At 48.5% G+C, this 18,489-nt stretch overlaps 1 protein-coding gene across 3 annotated transcripts in view; it reads right to left on the bottom strand.

The window, feature by feature from the left end:
- STS (steroid sulfatase) overlaps positions 1-18,489 on the bottom strand; it is a 138,989-nt gene that overhangs the window by 16,293 nt on the left and 104,207 nt on the right. For all 3 annotated transcript variants that reach the window (XM_032329501.1, XM_032329502.1, XM_032329504.1), the window contains exon 7: positions 16,373-16,510. In XM_032329501.1, the coding sequence (XP_032185392.1) occupies positions 16,373-16,510 (138 nt within the window). The remainder of the gene's footprint in view (positions 1-16,372; positions 16,511-18,489) is intronic.

Raw genomic sequence — 18,489 nt, 5'->3', positions numbered from 1 at the left:
AGGCCATGCAGGAAGCACAGAGACAGATGCAAAAGCAGATGCCTGGTTTCCCCCACAGCCGTTCCCCACAGCTTTGAAACGCGCTGAGCACAGCTGAGCGGCCCAGGTCTAATAACCACTGGATGTCAGGCTGGACAGAAAGGGAGAGAACGGACATTCGGCTGCTTGAAAATACCTTCTCGGGCTTTAGACGAAGAATGAGATCAAGAGGGAAATGAAGAAAGTGGAAGGAAAAGGCAGATGTGTGGCCGGGAGAGAAGGCGGGAAAACGATGCGTGGTTAAGGAAGGCTGCAAGTGCCCCCGAAACGTAAAAAGTAGATTGCCACACACAGAGGTTCAAGGGGTCCTGAAGCAAAGCTTCCCTTCGTCATGCTGCCTTTTGATGACCACGACCCTGAATTCTGACCATTGCAGAATGAACTGTAGCCCACGACGGAAGCCTGAACTCCTCGTAGAAGATCTTTAAACGTCAGACACGGAATGTTTTTCTATGTACAGATGTCAGGGAAAATTCACACAAAAATTCCTATTATAGTCTGCAGTTCCTATGACGGCCTCCACGAGAGGTCAAGAGCATCGCGCTCAACCTTTTCAACAGGATCGTAAGGTAATTATCTGACAAATACTGTCACGCTCGCATCACGGGTATCCTATCAAAGAATAGGGAAATTCAACGACTTTGCCACCATTTAGCCAAGCTGTCCATAGCGGAGTGACCTACGAGAGGAATCCCAACCTGTGACTTAGTCTGATGATCCGTCTGTGAGATCGAGCACACAGAACTTTCACCTGCTTATTCGTCTACAAGATCAGGCTCACGGCATCCCACCTGCTTATCCCTCTACTCGATCACACGCACAAGGTGCACCTGTTTACCCTTCCACCAGAGCGAGATGATGGGATTTTCACCTGCTTGTCCAAACTCAGAGAATTTAAACTTGCTTATCCCTCTACCAGATCAGACTCACAGACTTTCATCTATGTGTCCTCCTACTGGGTCAAGCTCACGGGATTTAAACTTGCTTATCCCTCCACTAGATCATGCTCACAGGATTTAAATTTCCTTATCCCTCTACTAGATCAGTCTCATAGACTTTCACCTATGTGTCCTCCTACTAGGTCAAGCTCACAGGATTTAAACTTGCTTATCCCTCTCCTAGATTAAGCTCACAGACTTTCATCTACGTGTCCTCCTACTGGGCCAAGCTCACAGGATTTAAACTTGCTTATCCCTCTCCTAGATCAAGGTCATGGACTTTCATCTATGTGTCCTCCTACTGGGCCAAGCTCACAGGATTTAAACTTGCTTATCCCTCTCCTAGATCAAGCTCACAGGATTTAAACTTTATCCCTCTCCTAGATTAAGCTCACAGACTTTCATCTACATGTCCTCCTACTGGGCCAAGCTCACAGGATTTAAGCTTGCATATCCCTCTCCTAGATCAAGCTCACAGACCTTCTTCATCTACGTGTCCTCCTACTAGATCAAGCTCACAGGATTTAAACTTGCTTATCCCTCTCCTAGATCAAGGTCATGGACTTTCATCTATGTGTCCTCCTATAGGGGTCAAGCTCACAGGATCTAAACTTGCTTATCTCTCTCCTAGATCAAGGTCACAGACTTTCATCTATGTGTCCTCCTACAGGGTCAAGCTCACAGGATTTAAACTTGCTTATTCATCTACTAGATCAAGAGCAAAGACTACCATCTGTTTATTCTTTGAGATCAATCAAAGATTATGCACATGCAATCTTTCTACTAGATGAACCGGATGGTATTTTCACTTGCTTGTCCTACTGGATCAAACTCATAGATTTTTCATATTTATCCTTCTGTATGATTTAACTCATAGGAGATGCACATGCTTTCTTTTTTTTTTTTTTTTTAAGATTTTTATTTATTTATTTGACAGACAGAGATCACAAGTAGGCAGAGAAGCAGGCAGAGGGAGAGGAGGAAGCAGGCTCCCTGCTGAGCAGAGAGCCTGATGTGGGGCTCGATCCCAGGACCCTGGGATCATGACCTGAGCCGAAGGCAGAGGCTTTAACCCACTGAGCCACCCAGGCGCCCCAACACATGCTTTCTTTTTACCAGATGAACCCCATCAAATTTTCACCCATTATTCTACTAGATTAAACTCATGGAATTTAAAAAAAAAATCTATTCTACGAGGTCAAACTTATAGACTTAACTCTGAGTCTTCTTCAAGTTCAAACTCATAGAATATTTGCCGACTATCCTTCTAGATTCATCTCATAGAATTTTTGTTTGTTTATCCACCTGTGGGATCAAGTTCAGAATATTTTCATGTGTTTATGCTTCTATGAGATGAATATGTTCTTGTGTATCTTTCTAGATGCACACGACTGTCTTTCTAGATGTACCTCATATAATTTTCAGATGGGTATTATTCTGCAGGATCAAGCTGATAAAACACGCCACTGACTATCCTTCTACTAGATCAAGTTCATGGAACCTCACTCTAAATTTATGAACAACAAAGGAAGTTTGCTATATAACATAAAGATGTTTATATTTATTGTCCCACTGGTTAACATAAATAAATCGGAAGGTAGACCAAAATACCACAATCATGAAAAAGCTGGGTGGCTCAGTGGTTTGGGCTGCTGCCTTCGGCTTGGGTCATGATCTCAGGGTCCTGGGATCGAGCCCCGCGTCGGGCTCTCTGCTCCGCGGGAAGCCTGCTTCCCTCTCTCTCTCTCTCTCTCTCTCTCTGCCTGCCTCTCTGCCTACTTGTGATCTCTGTCTGTCAAATAAATAAATAAAATCTTTAAAAAAAAAAAAAAAAAAAAGAATGTATCATCCGGGTAGAAGGTGGTGTTGCAGATGGGATCCTGAAATGAAAGAGTGCATTCGTGGACAACGTGTAGCTCAGTTAAAGGCGATGTTCCAAGGTTAGTCTCTGGATAAGTAATCGTGGTTATGCAGAGAGTTAACACTGCAGGAAGCTGGGTGCAGGGGAAGCCGTAGCTACCTTTCATATCTCTGTAATTCTGTAATTCTGTGAACCTGTACGGATTCCAAAGTACAAGCTATCCTAAACAGAGATGGTATTTGTGTGTTCCCCCAGTTGACTAAGTACTTGGCATCCTCCACATGCCCTCAGGGAAAACGATATGAATTGCTTCACAGGGCTTTATACGCAGTGTTTGTTTCATTTTTTAAAAGATTTTATTTATTTATTTGAGAGCGAGAGCAAGTGGTGGACAGGGGCACAGGGAAAGGGACAAGCAGACTCGGGGCTGAGCCGGGACTCGAATGCGGGTCTGATTCCAAGACCTGAGCCAAAGTCATTGACTTTACTGTCTGAGCCACCTGGGTGCCCCATATGTACTGTTTCTAATGGCTCACGTTTAACTGATCACGTACTATGGGATATGTAGCAGGATATGCATTTCATTCACTAAATCCTTACATCCACCTCCCAAGGGCCCTACTACGTCTTCCCATCTATAGAAGCAAAGTCGGATGGCCTATGATATGTGTCTCATCTCATTAAATCATTACACCTACCCCGCAGGGTGGTGCTACCGTCACTGACCAATTTCTAGATGGGGGCTACCCATCCCTGCTCCTGAGGGGGCTGAGCAGAGTTACGGACTGAAGGTCACTGATCCGGTGAGTCAGGGCACACACACAAATCCAGCTTGGTGCCACGCTGGGGTCTGTGCATTCGCACGATTCCTCAATCTCCCCTCACCTCTGCTGCAGGAGACAGTCGGCGCTGGCTCGCCCGTGTACGGCTGGAAGAGGACCACAGGTGGGCTGGATTTAGACGTGCGGAAAGACAACTCTAAACCAAAGGCTTAAGAAACAACAGGGACACTGAGCACCTTCTTTTACCTTCTCAGCAGTCAACAGATGCATCTTCCATAAGGAAAAAGGCAGTGTCCGAGGACAATCTCCCGGGGCTCCCCCGGGGACGATAAAGGGACAGCAGCGACAAATCCACACATGAGCGGGACTGAGATGGGCCAAACTTCCCCTGTCTTGGCTAGAGCTCCCCTGTCTTAGACTAGGACTGCCATGAACACGGGGCACAGACATCTCTTCAAGATTCTGACTTCATTCCCTTTGGACACGTACCCGGAACTGGGACTGTGGGACCAAACGGAAGTTCTGTTTTGTTGTTGTTGTTGTTTTTAGTTTTTTTACCAGACACAGAACGATGAACACTGCGTAATCGGGAGCAGAGAGTAGACTGGCGGCTGCCACCGGCAGGGGGCTGGGAAACTGGGGGGGGATACTGGTTAAAGGATACAAAGGTTCAGTTATGCAAGATGAATCAGTTCTGGGACCTAATGTGTAACAAGATGACTGCAGTTAAACACGCCACACTGTGTCATTGTGTAAGTGACAGGAGTTGAGAACATATGTCTCAAGTGTTCTCGGCACAACAACAAAAGAAGAGACAAAAATGGTAACTTGTGAAGTGTTCGTTAAATTAACTACCGTGACTGTGGCGATCATTTCACAATGCATACATACACTCCAACATCAAATCGTGTATCTTAAATGTGTACAATTTTTATTACTTATACTTTAGAAAAGCTGAAAAAACCAGCAATGGAAATACTTGCTTTTCTTTTGTAAATGAGACTCAATCTCACCATAGTTTTTGCATCTCTGTTACCATTTCTATAAAGGCCTTTCCTCTTCTCTGGGTGCATGGACACACACACACACACACACACACACACACACACACATACAAAATGCAGACACTGCCATAGAAATCCACAGGCTCATCGAAGGCACGTATCTATCAGGACTCAAACATCAGGGATCCGTTCTGCTCTAGGAGCTTTGCTGAGGTCTTAGACCTCCAGGTGATGGCATCAACGTCTCTGAGACATAGAACTGCTTTGTCAACAAAACAACACTCCACCAAAGACCTTGAGAGATCACACCCTGACAGACATTCAAGATGCCCCAGAGAGTTCCAAGCCACAAACAGCTCCCCGACAGCAAGAGCTCCATGTGGGTGCAGGGAAGGGGCTTACCTGTGCTCAGGTATGATGCTCAAAGCACCCTCGAGGAAGGCATGAGACTTCCTTGGCAGCCCGTGGGGTGCATCCCCCAAACCCAGCACCCCCCCTGAGCCCATGCATGTACAGGATGCCAGGACCAGGGACCCTGTCATCCCCAACTATTTTTCGGAAGACACACCCTCCTAGTCCGGATGAGCTATTACACTGTCGGGAAAATACAGACCCCTACGTCTCACATCGTACACTTCCGAATTTATATTCAGAAACCAGAGACATAGATCAATAAACAGAATCTCGCCCAACTTTCGAAAGCTGTAAAAGGAGTGTTTTTTACAAGAATGGTAAAAGAAGAAAATACTTAAAAAATTTTTTAGCAGATGATAAACACATCCGTGCGCACTCTCCCCAGGGAACAACATGTTTGATAAAGTATGATCACACATTTCCAGGCATGTGTTCATGAGCAAATATCCTTACTCGTCAGATGGTGGAACTCGGAGCCGCATTCCTCCTGCCGTGTTCCCTGAGAAGGGCCATGTGCCAGAGGCACCCAGCGGGCTTAAAAAGGACAGCACACACTGCTCCCTTCCCGGGAACTGCTCACAGACGCTCCAACGCCGAGCGCCGTTATTTATGAAGCAATGAGTTACAACGACCAGGAGTCATGATGGAGTGCCCTGGGTTCCAGGAACAATTCAAGCTCCTGGCAGATGTTAACTCATTCCCTCCTCACTGCCCTCGGCCACACAGGTCCCCCATCTCACAGCTGGCAAATCTCTGCCCAAGGTGATGGGGCAAGTAAGCAATAGCACCGGCTACAGCTCCAGAATCGGGGCTCCCAAACCCTAGCTTTTCCTGATTCTCAGAATCCCACAGGGAACGCAACGCTGTACAGACACGGATCTCACTCCCCGGAAGGACAGCTCACAGATCCTTCTGACCGGGAGTCAACAGCGCAGGGGGGTGCCCTCAGAATGGCGGCCCTGACTCGACAGAGGCTTGATTTGGGCTGTGAGGGAGAACTAGGCACAGGAAAGTTGGAAGCAGCTAATAGGACAAAAAAAGACCAACACGGTAAGAAATCTGGATTTTTTTTTTTTCGCCTGAAAATGGGTGAGCAGAGAAAAAGAGCAAAGTCTAAATTTAAAATCTGACCAAGGAATTGTCAAATAATTGTCAAAGTCACCCGTCTCATATCTAGATGGCGCTTTGCCATGATGGGAAGTCACCGAGGTAGGAAGGCTGAGCCCATCAGTCTCTCCAGGCAAGTGCAGAGAAAATTCTACATTTCCTATGAGACTTGTGACGAACAGCTGCTTCCCAACCAGGCTTCGATTTCTGTCCTTTCTAATGCCGCCACCTGTCAGGTCAAATCACTTCCAGTGGCGAGAGCATATGCCACTCATTCCTGGGCTGGATCTGGGCATAGAGCTTTAGGCAATGCTCTTGTGGCCATTTTTCTCCTGTTGGGCATCTCCCTGTCTGCACAACACGGCTTCTCCGGATGGATGTGAGCCTCAGGGAAGTGTAGGAAGGGTGCCGTCTGCATTCAACGCTTTCTCACCCAAGAGGCGATACTTTACTCTCTCCTTCATTAATCCAACCCAGTCGCGAGACATGATAGGATAAGGATCTGCATTCTATCAACCTATGCTGAGGACAAAATAAAGACCGAACAGTGTCCGGATGTCTGTGCTCCAAGGAGGGGTAAAACACTGGAAAACACCCTTAAAATGAACTGACACACTTTGAGAAGTTCAGAGGAACTCCTTCAGGAACATGACATCCATCTGCTAAGTCATCTGTGTAGGTGTTGGTCAACATCTCTCAAGTGCTGTGTAACTCGTTTCCCAACACGCGTCTCTGGTGTCCTATCTTGAGGCATCACATCAAGGAATGAGTGTGGCTGTGTTTCAATAAAACTTTATTCACAAAATCAGGCTTCACGCTCCATGTATGGAACCCTAACGTCGCAGCTGGCTAAGCCCTGAGTTTAGGTTGTGCGGTCCAGTGAGTGCATCAACCAACCTTATTCCGCCATGGTAAATCCTACAGTATTGAGGGGAAATGTCAAAGAGGCTTCTATGAACAATGCCTTTTGTCACTCACTCAACTGAACACCTTCTTTGTTTCTCCCGCGAGAAGAAGACTAAAGCACATATCTTGGCAAGAATGTAAAGTGAACCACATCACACCTTGGTTCAGCTAAGTCTCCCGTTAGTGCCCCAGGAAACAGCTCAACCTGTCTCGCCTTCTAGAAAGTTCTATGTCTGGATGTCTGCTTTCCTGGATGTCTCCCAAACCCCAAATGATTCTACACATCCTTGAAAGTCCAGACAACATGATGCCCCTTCTACTGAATTAAGCCTCCTACAACCACCGCTGCAGGTGACATTTTCCTACTGTCCACCTCCTTGTGGTATTTCCAGTTGTTTGTTGATGGGATGCCTGACAACCATGAGGATCAATTTTGTGCACGTCTCATCATCCCAGCAGGACCACAATCTTGAAAACAAACTGTCTAATTCAGTGCTTACTCAACAGACGTCCACAGCATCATCCTTTCCAAATTTTAGTGGCCAATCTATATCTTGAATGAATGAAATAATGGATGAATCACTTGTTTGTCCGTTAATATTGCTAGGACTTTTCAATTCTCTCATCAGCTGCATTCCAAACGTTCTCTCCTCCAGAGTTTTACCACACTCAGAAGAGAACCTCACACCACGTGTCATCCAGGAAAAGGAGCTCATTACCACGAAATTTCTCAACTCCACCCGCCCAGACCTTGGTTTTTATACCATGACATATCTTTCCCAGCACTTTGCCGCCGTGCAGCCTTAGCCTTCTTCTGCCCTGACCGCGCTAGACCACATCACTTCCATCTGCTCTGGCTCAAAAGTGAGTAAATCAAACACCCATCATCCAGCCATGAATCTCACCACCTGATATGGGTTCTGTAACCATGGGCCCAAGCTGCCGTATTTTACTTCACGGTATCTACAGCCATAAGTTCTGCCAAATGAAAGCAGCTCATGAAATCCTTCTATCATGGGACTAAGATGCTAAGCATTCTGCAGGTCTCTTCCCTGCTTAGGGAGACAGTCCCAATCATGCCACATCATGGCACTGCAATGTTCGGGGTGCTTGCTAACCTCGTCCTGTCTACATTTCTGATGACCGGCTCTGATCATGCAGTGCGCCATTGCCCGTCATATCCTTGACCAAACTCCACCTCTCACATAAACTCTGACACGAGTTGACACCTCCTCAGTAAGACACCAGACGTCAATGAAAAATGGATCTGTTTTCCATAAATCTCAATCTTCTTAGGAAGTTGACCTTCTCAGGGATGCCTTGTGTTAGCTCTCTATGAAAGTTTACCCCGGATCATCACACAGGCTCCAACCTTTCCCATGACCAAGTCCTGCTTACAACAGCCTGCCTCCAGGCACAGACAAATTTCTCAAAAGAATGTGAGGACTTTTCCCCCTCACCCCACCTTTCCATCCGTCTGGCTTCTGCCCCCCACCTCTCCACTAAAAATATACTTGTGAGCACCATGTGGTAATGAATGCAATGGACGTGTGTCCCCATCTTCCTGGCCTTTGTAGCGCCGTACACCATTCATGCTTTTCCCTGAATCTCATCGTCTCCTCGTTCTCTTCTTAGGTCCCAAATCACTCTGTCAACATTGCCTTTACGGTATCGTCATTGTCCACCTCACCCTTTAGGGAAGAGTTCCTCAGGGCATGGTCCTTGACTCTCCTCTTGCACCAAACAAGCTCATACACCTCCCCACCTGCCAACCAACTAGGGGTCTCTGCCCATGAGTCTTAATTCATCACGAGATCCTCCATCCATCTACACACCCACTCAAGCCGAAAACACAGGACACATCATGGATGTCTTGCCTTCTCTCCAATCAACCACCACCAGCCCTGGAGTTACCAAGGTCTTCCAGATCCGTCTTCATGTACTTCACTTCATGAAGTATGTGTCCTTCAAACCCAAGCTCAAGTGTTTTTTTTTTCCACTCATGCACTCAGGCAGAAGTAACTTCTGAAACCATGAGGCACTGTTGTAGTTCCTGCGGCTATAGAAGTGCGTAAATGACACTTATGCTGTCACAGATACTGTGCCTTTGTGGGTGACAGGAACCCCTTGCACGCACTGAGCGCATCTGCCAGCACTTTACAGGCACTGAGTTGTTAATCCTCACCAAATTTCTTCATGATAGTCCTCTAACAACAGCCCTATTCCTCCAGGTCTAAAGAGGAGGGACCGACACTCAGTCATTCCTCAGTTTACCCTTACTCGCACACCTCTACCCTTTCCTTATACTGGATTCGGGTGATGTGATATTCTTCTCATGCAATTTTTACTACCCGAATGGCAATGGTTATTTCTAACACGTTCCTACTGGACATGTGACTTGGATGTGGGGGGCCTCAGGGGCCACATCACCCGACGCTCCCGGTTTACTCTTCCACCTCTAGCAACACGTAGCTGCTCTTGGGCGAACCGTAAGCACCTCCCTCCCGTCTAGCGTGAATTCCTCACTTTTCCTCTCCTTGCCGACCCTTCAACGCACCAGCCTGCAGAAGGTCATCTCCCCCTGGGAGGGTCTCAGAAGTCCAGGTTAAGCTGACTACCTCTAACTGCTGGTTCCTGAGAGTTCCCTTCGCAGTCTATTACTCTGAAACTATCTCTGTAGATGTGCATCTCAACATTAGCACATGAGCTACAAGAGCTCAGGGAGCCCATCTCCTTGGCCTTCACGCCCTAGACGCGAGCCCCCTGCCTGGCGTACGGTACGGAGTCAATAAATGAGTGCTGGTTACCGGAATGGAACGGAACGAGCGCACTCAGAAACGAAGACCGCGGGCGATCCTCTTTCAGAGGTGAAAAGGCTGCGGATGCCTCCCGGCACAATAAACACCCACACCAGCAAGACGGGGGCCGCTTTGCCTACTCTGGGGAAGCTGATGAAAACATCTGTCGGAATCTGAAGTTAGAACCTACACGTTACATAACCACCTTCTAATAAACTCCCAGACCCTGTTGCTGTGGACTTTTGTTGTTGTTGTTTTCCAACAAAAGCAGCAACTGTTCTCTGAAGGTTGTGTTGCTCAATGAGGACACGGCACGCCGAATTCAGGGAGTGTAAGAAGCAGCTCATAAGCGGTACAGGCAGGAGCCCAACTGGTTGTTGGAATCCGCACTGAAGGTCAAGGAGACAGGCCAGTGGTGTCAGGGCCTCAGACATCGGCGTCCGGGAATTTGGAAAATCTTCTCCTGCATGTGCGGAAAGTCTACGTTTGTGAACAGCTCAGGAAAACAGAATGTCCAGCACCCCCACGCTTCCGCAGAAGCCGTCCATAGAGTTAATTTATCCGTTCCACTGACATTTATTCCTTGCCTTTAGGCAGAGTAAAAGGGAGGGGGGGGAGAGCCTCCTTCAGGGTGACCTTGACTGGAGAGAGGAATGGAAATGAAGCCAGCGCTTGTCTAAACTGTTCTCTTCCTGACACTACAAGGAGCTCTCTGCTCTGAAAAAGAGGCTGAAAACTCTAAACTTGACTGTAAGAAAATCTTAGGGAAGTTATTCTGGTTCCTGGGAAACGAGGGTATTTTGGGGGAAAGGCGGGGAGATACTCAGGTCTGGTAGCAGCAGCCGAAGGAAGAGAAATCTGGGACATTTGCACTCTTCGTTCAGCAAGCGTCCACGGAACACCTACCAGGTGGTTATTGCAGCAAAGACACAGACACGTGAATAAGGCACCCCGGATCTCCGCTCCTGTGGGATCTACCTTATAAGGAGGGAGACAGATCACGAGCACATAATTCATAAACAGACAGCATACCAGACACGCAATCAAGTATACTAAGGAGGTGTGCTGGGTTCTGGCTGAGGGACCCAGAGGGGTCTCACAGAGGCATCATGAGGACGATCGACCCAATCCATGTAAAGACCAAGAGATGAGCTCCCCGCAGAAGGAACTGCCAGTGCAAAGGCCCTAAGGTGGAAACAAGCTTAAAATCTTGGGGGACCCCAGAAAAAAACCAGAAAGTCACGAGGAAGATAAAGCAGCTCTGGGTCGTGTCAGTCCTGTGTATCATCAAGATGCAGACTTCACACTTTGCTCTGAGCGTGGGGATAGAGTGTTTTAAGAAAGGAGGAAAAGCCTCAACAAACAGAGAAGGCAGAGATTGGAGTGATGTGTCCACAGGCAAAGGAAAGCCAAAGCCTGCCAGAGACCACCGGAAGGCAAGGAGAGATTCTCCAGTAAAGCCTTCAGAAGGACCATGGTCCCGCTGACCCCTGATTTAGGACTTCTGGTGTCCGGAAGTGAGAGAGAGAGAGTAACTCGCTGCTTGGAAGCCATCCACTTTGTGGCCGCCCTAGGAGACGCAACGCAGTACAGTGACCGTGCACGCGTACTAACGTTCAGCCAGTGCCGGGGGGAGAGTGGATGGACAGCAAAGAAGCACCAGGCAGACCATCTGGAAACCCACTGGGCCAATGACCAGGCGGTGCTGCTGGCCTGGAGGAGGCTGTAATGGTTGGCGGTGAGACAACGGGGTCGACGGCAGGTATGCTTAGAAGATTAAGTTTATAGGACATGCTGTTGGAGTAAGAGGTACAGAGAAGGTCACAGAAAGAAGCTTTGGGAGTTGCAAGAACCCAGGGGGTTGGATCACTGCGTGAAGACAGGTCCAAATCAATGAGAGGGCTTAGCCCATGAGACACGTGGTCTTGGGGAAGGAGATCTCTAGAGCAGATTTGCTCGTCAGGCTGTGTCTACATCCTGTCCCACGTCACCCATATCCCACGTCATGTGGGCAGCCAGATGGAGGAGTCCGGGGTTCCCAGCCAGGGTCAAGGCTGGCTGTGGGGGTCACCAGCACTCCAAATGGCACTTGAGGTCATGCCTTTGCATGCGACCATAGAGTGTGAGTGCGTAGGTAAGGAAGTGACGGGACTCAGGAAAGAGCCCCAGAGGTCTCCACCTTGGAGAGGCAGGTCAGTGGAGGAAGAAAAGCGACACCTGGGTTCCAAGACTTCGCTTACGCCCATCACTACAAGGGCTCTGTGGGCTTCACATGTTCACTTAGACACCAGGTGACGTAGCCTGGGGCCAGCTGCTCCCTCCACAAGAGAACCCCTGTTTATGGGACGATTGTCTTGAGCCCTGGTCCCGGTGAGGGTGCAGAAGCAAGACAGCCTTGTGAGGACTGCTTCACCACAGACCCAACCCCTTCCCAGGGTGCAGGTTCACAAACGGGAGAGCCACGACCTCTGCGTCCCAGAGACAGTACAAATTCGCACAGAGATCGTAAATCCTCTATTCCTTCAAAGCCCTGATTCCTAATCCCCACTCTCAAATGAGCAGTGTGCACATTTTTAATATTTCAACAGCCCTGCTGGAATCCTTACATTTAACTGCTATATGTTGGTCACAGGCCAATGTAAACGTTCTGGCATTTTTGTTGATCACTTATTTATCTTGCTCTTGGCAAAAATCCTAACAGCTCAGTATGGGAACCCTGTCAGATTAAGTAGAAACACTAACGGAGCCCACGCTTCCTGAAATCTCAGGAGGCAAGCGGATTGTTACTAGGTGTACATGGCTAGGTGTATACGGCCGACCCAATCATTGAGAACATGTGGACCGTCGGAGGAAAATGGATTTAGGATGCTCTCAGAAGTCCGTGTATCGGGAGCTCTTAGGATGAAGACGCTTCCAAGACTGCTACGATTTCACTAGCGTCGTATTCAAAACCCACACTGCACCCTACTTTTATCGTTCAATTTCCTTTGACATCACAGCCTTTGACCAACTCAGTTTACCCTTCTCTAAATCCAACCAGGAGATTCATGCTGGCTATAGACACATTTCCTTTAAAAAAACATGAGAGAAAGCATTAATGGTGTCACGATTCCCTCACCTGTATCATATTATTTTTTCTTTAACATGAAGACGACCGCAGGGATCTCCTATCCCTATGATTAAAAGGAAGACGGAGTTGAATTCTAGAGAAGGATGATTTAAGTGTATCCATTCTATCCAATTCACCCGCAGACTTCGTCAGGGACGTAGATGTGCCTGGGTAAAATGGTAGAAGCACTTGCCCACACACTAACGATCTTCCTGAGAGGTCTGGATTAAGACTAAAAATCATTAACCGCTCAGAAAAAAGATGCTCTTTTGATCAGAGAGTTTCAACAGCGTGAATCCTCTGTGTCCAAGGGTGCTGGGGTTTCCAGCTCTACAAACGAGACGTGACATCGACCAGAGTCTCTGGAGACCGCTGGAAGGAAACCACAGCTTCCTTTCGGGGCAGCATATTTTAACAATGTTGCACTGTGAGCTTGACTCCAACTCAATGTGACAAAGGGATAATGCTTAGCCACAGAGATATTAATACAGTGTCACGTACTAGAGGTATTTCCAGCACTCAAGTACAATAGCGCAACACTGCTCACACGCCCAATATGGTACTTCCAAAAAAAGAAAATCGGGGAGAGGCTCCTGACGTGCTGTTTGGGCTCTGCGATGACCTTGGTTTGGGACCGTCCTTCCGGACCCTTGACATTCTCTTTCTGACCGACCCCACTGATGCCTTCACGAGAGTCAACCATCATAGTCAAATGCTAATTGCATCTCCCTTCTCATGTATATCGCATCCCGAGATCCATCCACCGCTGGCCCTCTGGTCATCTTTGTGAATGGAGGCTCTAAGCCCTCAAGTATGTGACTTTCTGAAATCATGTATTACTTTTTATCCAAAGTATTGGATACAAAGTATTGTATCCACGTATTCCTGTGTCTCACTGGCAGCTGCTAACCTACTTTGGAAAGTCCTTTGGGGGAAGACTGAATGAAAGGCTGGACGTGAGCACCAGGTACAACCTGTAAATCCACCTTGAGAGAGGCTGTCGTCACTAAAATAAGGTACAAACAACTCTGTCCACAGAGGCCACGACCTCCCCCACGTCCGGCCATACACCTAATCTTAACATATGGGAACCCACGTTTCCACTTCTCCCTACACTAAAATGACACGATGAAAGGCGGGGGCAGGAGGGGGTTGGCCGAGAGCTTGGCTACTGGGGCCGTTCAATCCTGGGCTGATGAAACAGAGTGGTCCGTCCACCTGACCCACGTCCAACAGCATTTGGGGGCCGGGCCCTGGTGAACCAACAGTGGCAGGCAAAGGAGAGGCGTGTACATCCTCTGAGGGTCAACCTGACCAGCACTCAGCAGGGATCCTTCTGTCTGGGGTTCCAGGGAACCGAACGTGGAAACAGGGTCCCTGCCCCCAAGGCCTCAGAAGAGGATGGCAGACACACGCAGAGCGGGTAACCAGAAGTGCAAGGTGTGCACGTTTGGGACAGATGACACACTTCCCCTCCCTGCCTCGCTGCCTCACTGTCTGTGATACAGCCGTGTCCAGCTTCTTCGCACACCCAGGACCAGAGTGCGTGAGCACTGGCAGAGCTAGAAGCAGAACAAGACAGGAGGCACGCTCTGTGGCTAACTGCCTCCAGCCTTGCCAACTTGGCAAACATTTCCAGGGTGCCAGGGCCTCCTGAGGCTCTCCTGGCCGGACACACCACCATTTCTTGTGCCTATAAATACTGACGCCCTTCCTAAATTCCGTGGTCTAGGCTTCCCGCTACGCACCCAGCCAACCACGAGCAAACCCTGAGTTCCTTCAGGGCACAGACCATGTTTTATATTTATTGATGCCTCAAGCCCAGGGCCAGATGCACAGCCAAATCAATATTTCCGAACCAATTAATGGACCCAAGCATCCTACTGATTATCCTTTCATATCTTTGGATGTAAGCTCAGATTCCCAGCATCCCTGGGAATCTCCGATACACCCATATGAGAGAATGTTTCACCTTACACTAGGGAAATCTTAGTCACCTGCTTTCCCGTGTCGTCTTATGGAGGTGGTCCCCACCCGCTGGGACATGATGGTTCACCACGGTCACCTCCACTCAACCTGTCCTACCGACCAAAAATCCACACCCACCACAGATTCAGGGGAGTGTCCTAACCCTTAGCATGGATATGCCCCCTTGGGCCTCTCCTCTAAGTCTGTGAAAAGAGTCACATTTTATCTAAATGAGACAGGTATGTCTTGAATTCACCAAGACAGGTGTGCATGCTACAAGCCATCTGGAGGTCAGCAGCTGGGTTGGGTCTACTTTGGATTAGCTCATATCCCCAGTGACTAGTGTGACTGGTCACGGCGGTGGCTTATCTGAGGCTGTGTCAGGAATGAGGCTTGAGGCCAAAACACTCCTGCACACCCAGGTAGGGAGAATCATCATCCCCGAAAGAGGGGCACATTCTCACTCCCCAGAACCAGTGCCGATGCGACCGTCCACAACAAAAGGGAGTCTGGGGAGGTGATGAGTGTCCTGAGATGGGAAAATCAGTTGCACGATCTGGATGGGACAAAGAGAAACACAGCGGTCCTTCAGGAACCATATGTCACAGTGAGCGAGTGAAGGAGATGGCCTTCTGGAATCAGAGGTCAGAGAGAGAGGAAGGGAGGTCTGGAGATTTTTGCATTGTTGGCTTTAAAGATGCAAGAAGCGGTCATTAGCCAAAGAACACAGCTGGCCTCCAGAAGCTGGAGGAGGCAAGACAACAGATGCTTCCCCAAAGCCTGCAGAAAGACACAGCCCTGCTGTCACCCTGATTTTAGACCAGTGAGACCCATCTCAGACTTTGGACCTCCAGAAGAGTAGCTTTAAGAAACTGTGTTAAGCCAGAAGTCTGTGTTATTTTGTTATAGCAGCAACAGGAAACTAATACACGAGCTTATTGTTTTAACCAGCTATCCAGTAGAGAGGCTGCATTTATCGTAAGAGAAAATGCCCTCATTCTAATGTCTCAGCTGAGAACTTGTGCTTTTTTTTTTTTTTTTTTAAATTTTATTTATTTATTTGACAGAGAGTGAGAGAGAGCACAAGCAGGCAGAGCAGCAGGCAGAGGGAGAGGGAGAAACAGGCACCTTGCCAAGCAAAGAGCCCGACATGGGGTTTGATCCTAGGACCCTGGGATCATGACCTGAGCCGAAGGCAGTTGCCTAACCAACTGAGCCACCCAGGCACCCCGAGAACTTGTGCTTTTAACCTCTGTGGGGACCATAACGGAAACGGGACCTGGTCACTTTCCTGTTCAGTGCCTGCAATGCAGTAAAGTCCGTGTATCGGAAAGGAGCCGCGGGACAACGTCAAAGCTCAAAGGTCCAAGCAAAGGCGCCCAACCTGTGAGCTGGGAAGCCAGAGCTGACCGACATTGGCGCTTCCCGCCTTCACACATACCTTACCTTTATAGATGCCGTTACTGCCTCCGTGGACTTCTCCCTTGGTGCTCACCTCCTCCACGTGGGCTCCTTGGTCCGACGTGAAGTAGACGAGAGTGTCATTAGCCAGTTTCAACTCCTCCAGGACATCCAAGATTTGCCCTAAAGGAGAGAAATGTTCCATTTTTACACAGTTTCATTTTTACAAAAGAAAAGGAGATCACTTGCTGTCATCTGCTCCTCTGAAGATGGGAAGGGGATTCTCCCGTACGCGGCAGCGGTCCCACACTCATCCCCACGGGGGACGCCATGCAATCCGAAGGCCCACCTGCGGCAGGGTTCTCAGAAGGTGTAGTTACTGAACCAGTGTCACCTATACCCATCATGTGAAACTCTAGGCACCATGCAGTGGTTCTGTACAGACACACGAGAAAGCATTCTGGAAGCACCAGGCCCTGAGGTCATGCCCTGCTGAGAGGAAGGTGCAACGGTCCTGAAGACATAAAGAAATGTACCAATTGCTCGTACTCTGTGCAGAACACCAAACCATCAATGTTCTTCTATTTTTCAATGATTTACTTATTTATTTTTGAGAGACAGTGAGAGAAAGTGGGGGTCGGGGGAGGGGGAAGAGGGAGGGACAGAATCCCCAATGGACTCCACGGGAAGCACAGAGCTTGACGCTGGGCCCCATCTCACCCCTGAGATCACGACCTGAGCCGAAACCAAGAGTCAGACACTTGACCAATTCTGCCACCCAAGTGCACCAACGTTCTTATATGAAGAAAGATGTCTATAAATATCGTATGATGAACGCCCTCTTTTGATAACTGCAGTAGACACTTGTAGATACAGTAGAACTATCCATTCTGAGTACCAGTTTTCCGTACACTTTCCTTTTTCTTGTCCTCATTGTCCTCCCCACACCTGAGATCATACACTACCCCGCCCCCACAGCAACGCTTCAACAGAACCACAGTTCCGACCAAAGCAGTAAGAGCAACAGGGACCACCTACTCTTTGCTCTTTGCTCTCGAACCCCTTTATGACACACTCTCTTATTCAGAACACCTGAAACCCTAGGAATAAACGCTGTAGGCTCCCCTTCTCCGACGGGAACTACAGGGCTCTGTAAGGACTGTGACCTGCTGAAGCTCACGATAAGTTAGGACGTTGAAATGCCCGGATAAGGGTTAAAGCTGCTTCCAAAGGCCAGACCCACAAACCTTACATTCTTAAGCGGATGGGCTCGATGCAATTCTACAAGAGGGGAAGGTAGAGATGCCTACTGAAATGCTCCTGGACAAAATGGCAGGACAGCTGCTTCTCTTCAAATTTGCACAGGACAAAGGGAAGGAACGATGGGGTATAGATTAAACAAGGGTAGGCATGACTTCACGGCTGTTCAATGCACATGAGGGATGCGTGCAAGTTTACTGTACTTTTCTACTTACTTCTGTTTATGTCTACATTTTCCATGAGAAAGAAGCAGAAGCTGCTTGGAGACAGAAGGGGCTGAAATACGGCCTGTCCGATTAGGACGCTGTGGTCGGCAGTCACATCAGCAGTAAAGGACGGTCAAAGTAGAGGAACCCAATGTGATCTCCACAGAGAGCCGTACACTCCGGCTTAACTTCGTAAGTTAACGCGTGCACTTGGACTCTGATTGAGGTATTAGGGTCTGACTCCACTTCTGATGTTTGACTGGGAAGGGCTCTTAAGCCTGGCCAGTCCTTATTCGACGCGCGCCCAGTGAGCCAAGAAGAAAGCTTGGGTGCTGCCCCCGGCAGTGCTGTGGGGACATTCAAGCTACGGCAGCCCCCGCTGAAATGCTCCGCCCGACCCGGACCTCTTCCCACCGTGAAAGGTCAATCATTCTCCTTTCTCATCCCTCTCAAGCTATTTTCAGACCAGCCGGGGCACAACCTTGCTCCCCTCCAAGAAAGCCTCATTATGGGCATAATAAACCTTTTTTTTTTTTTTTCATCGCCTCTTGCTGTTAGTGTGGCATCCTTAGTCGAGATCTGGGAACCAAATTTAGGGCAGGGGACCCGTCTCATGGCTTCAGGATCACCAGAGCCATTGAACTTTTATAAGGACGGCAGAAATCCCTTGCAGCAGGAATAATAAGTGAATTTGAG

The sequence above is a fragment of the Mustela erminea genome, chromosome X, assembly GCF_009829155.1.
Source record: "Mustela erminea isolate mMusErm1 chromosome X, mMusErm1.Pri, whole genome shotgun sequence".
NCBI lineage: Eukaryota > Metazoa > Chordata > Mammalia > Carnivora > Mustelidae > Mustela > Mustela erminea.
Note: the sequence above shows the minus strand (reverse complement) of the source record. Positions and strands in the feature narration are given on the sequence as shown.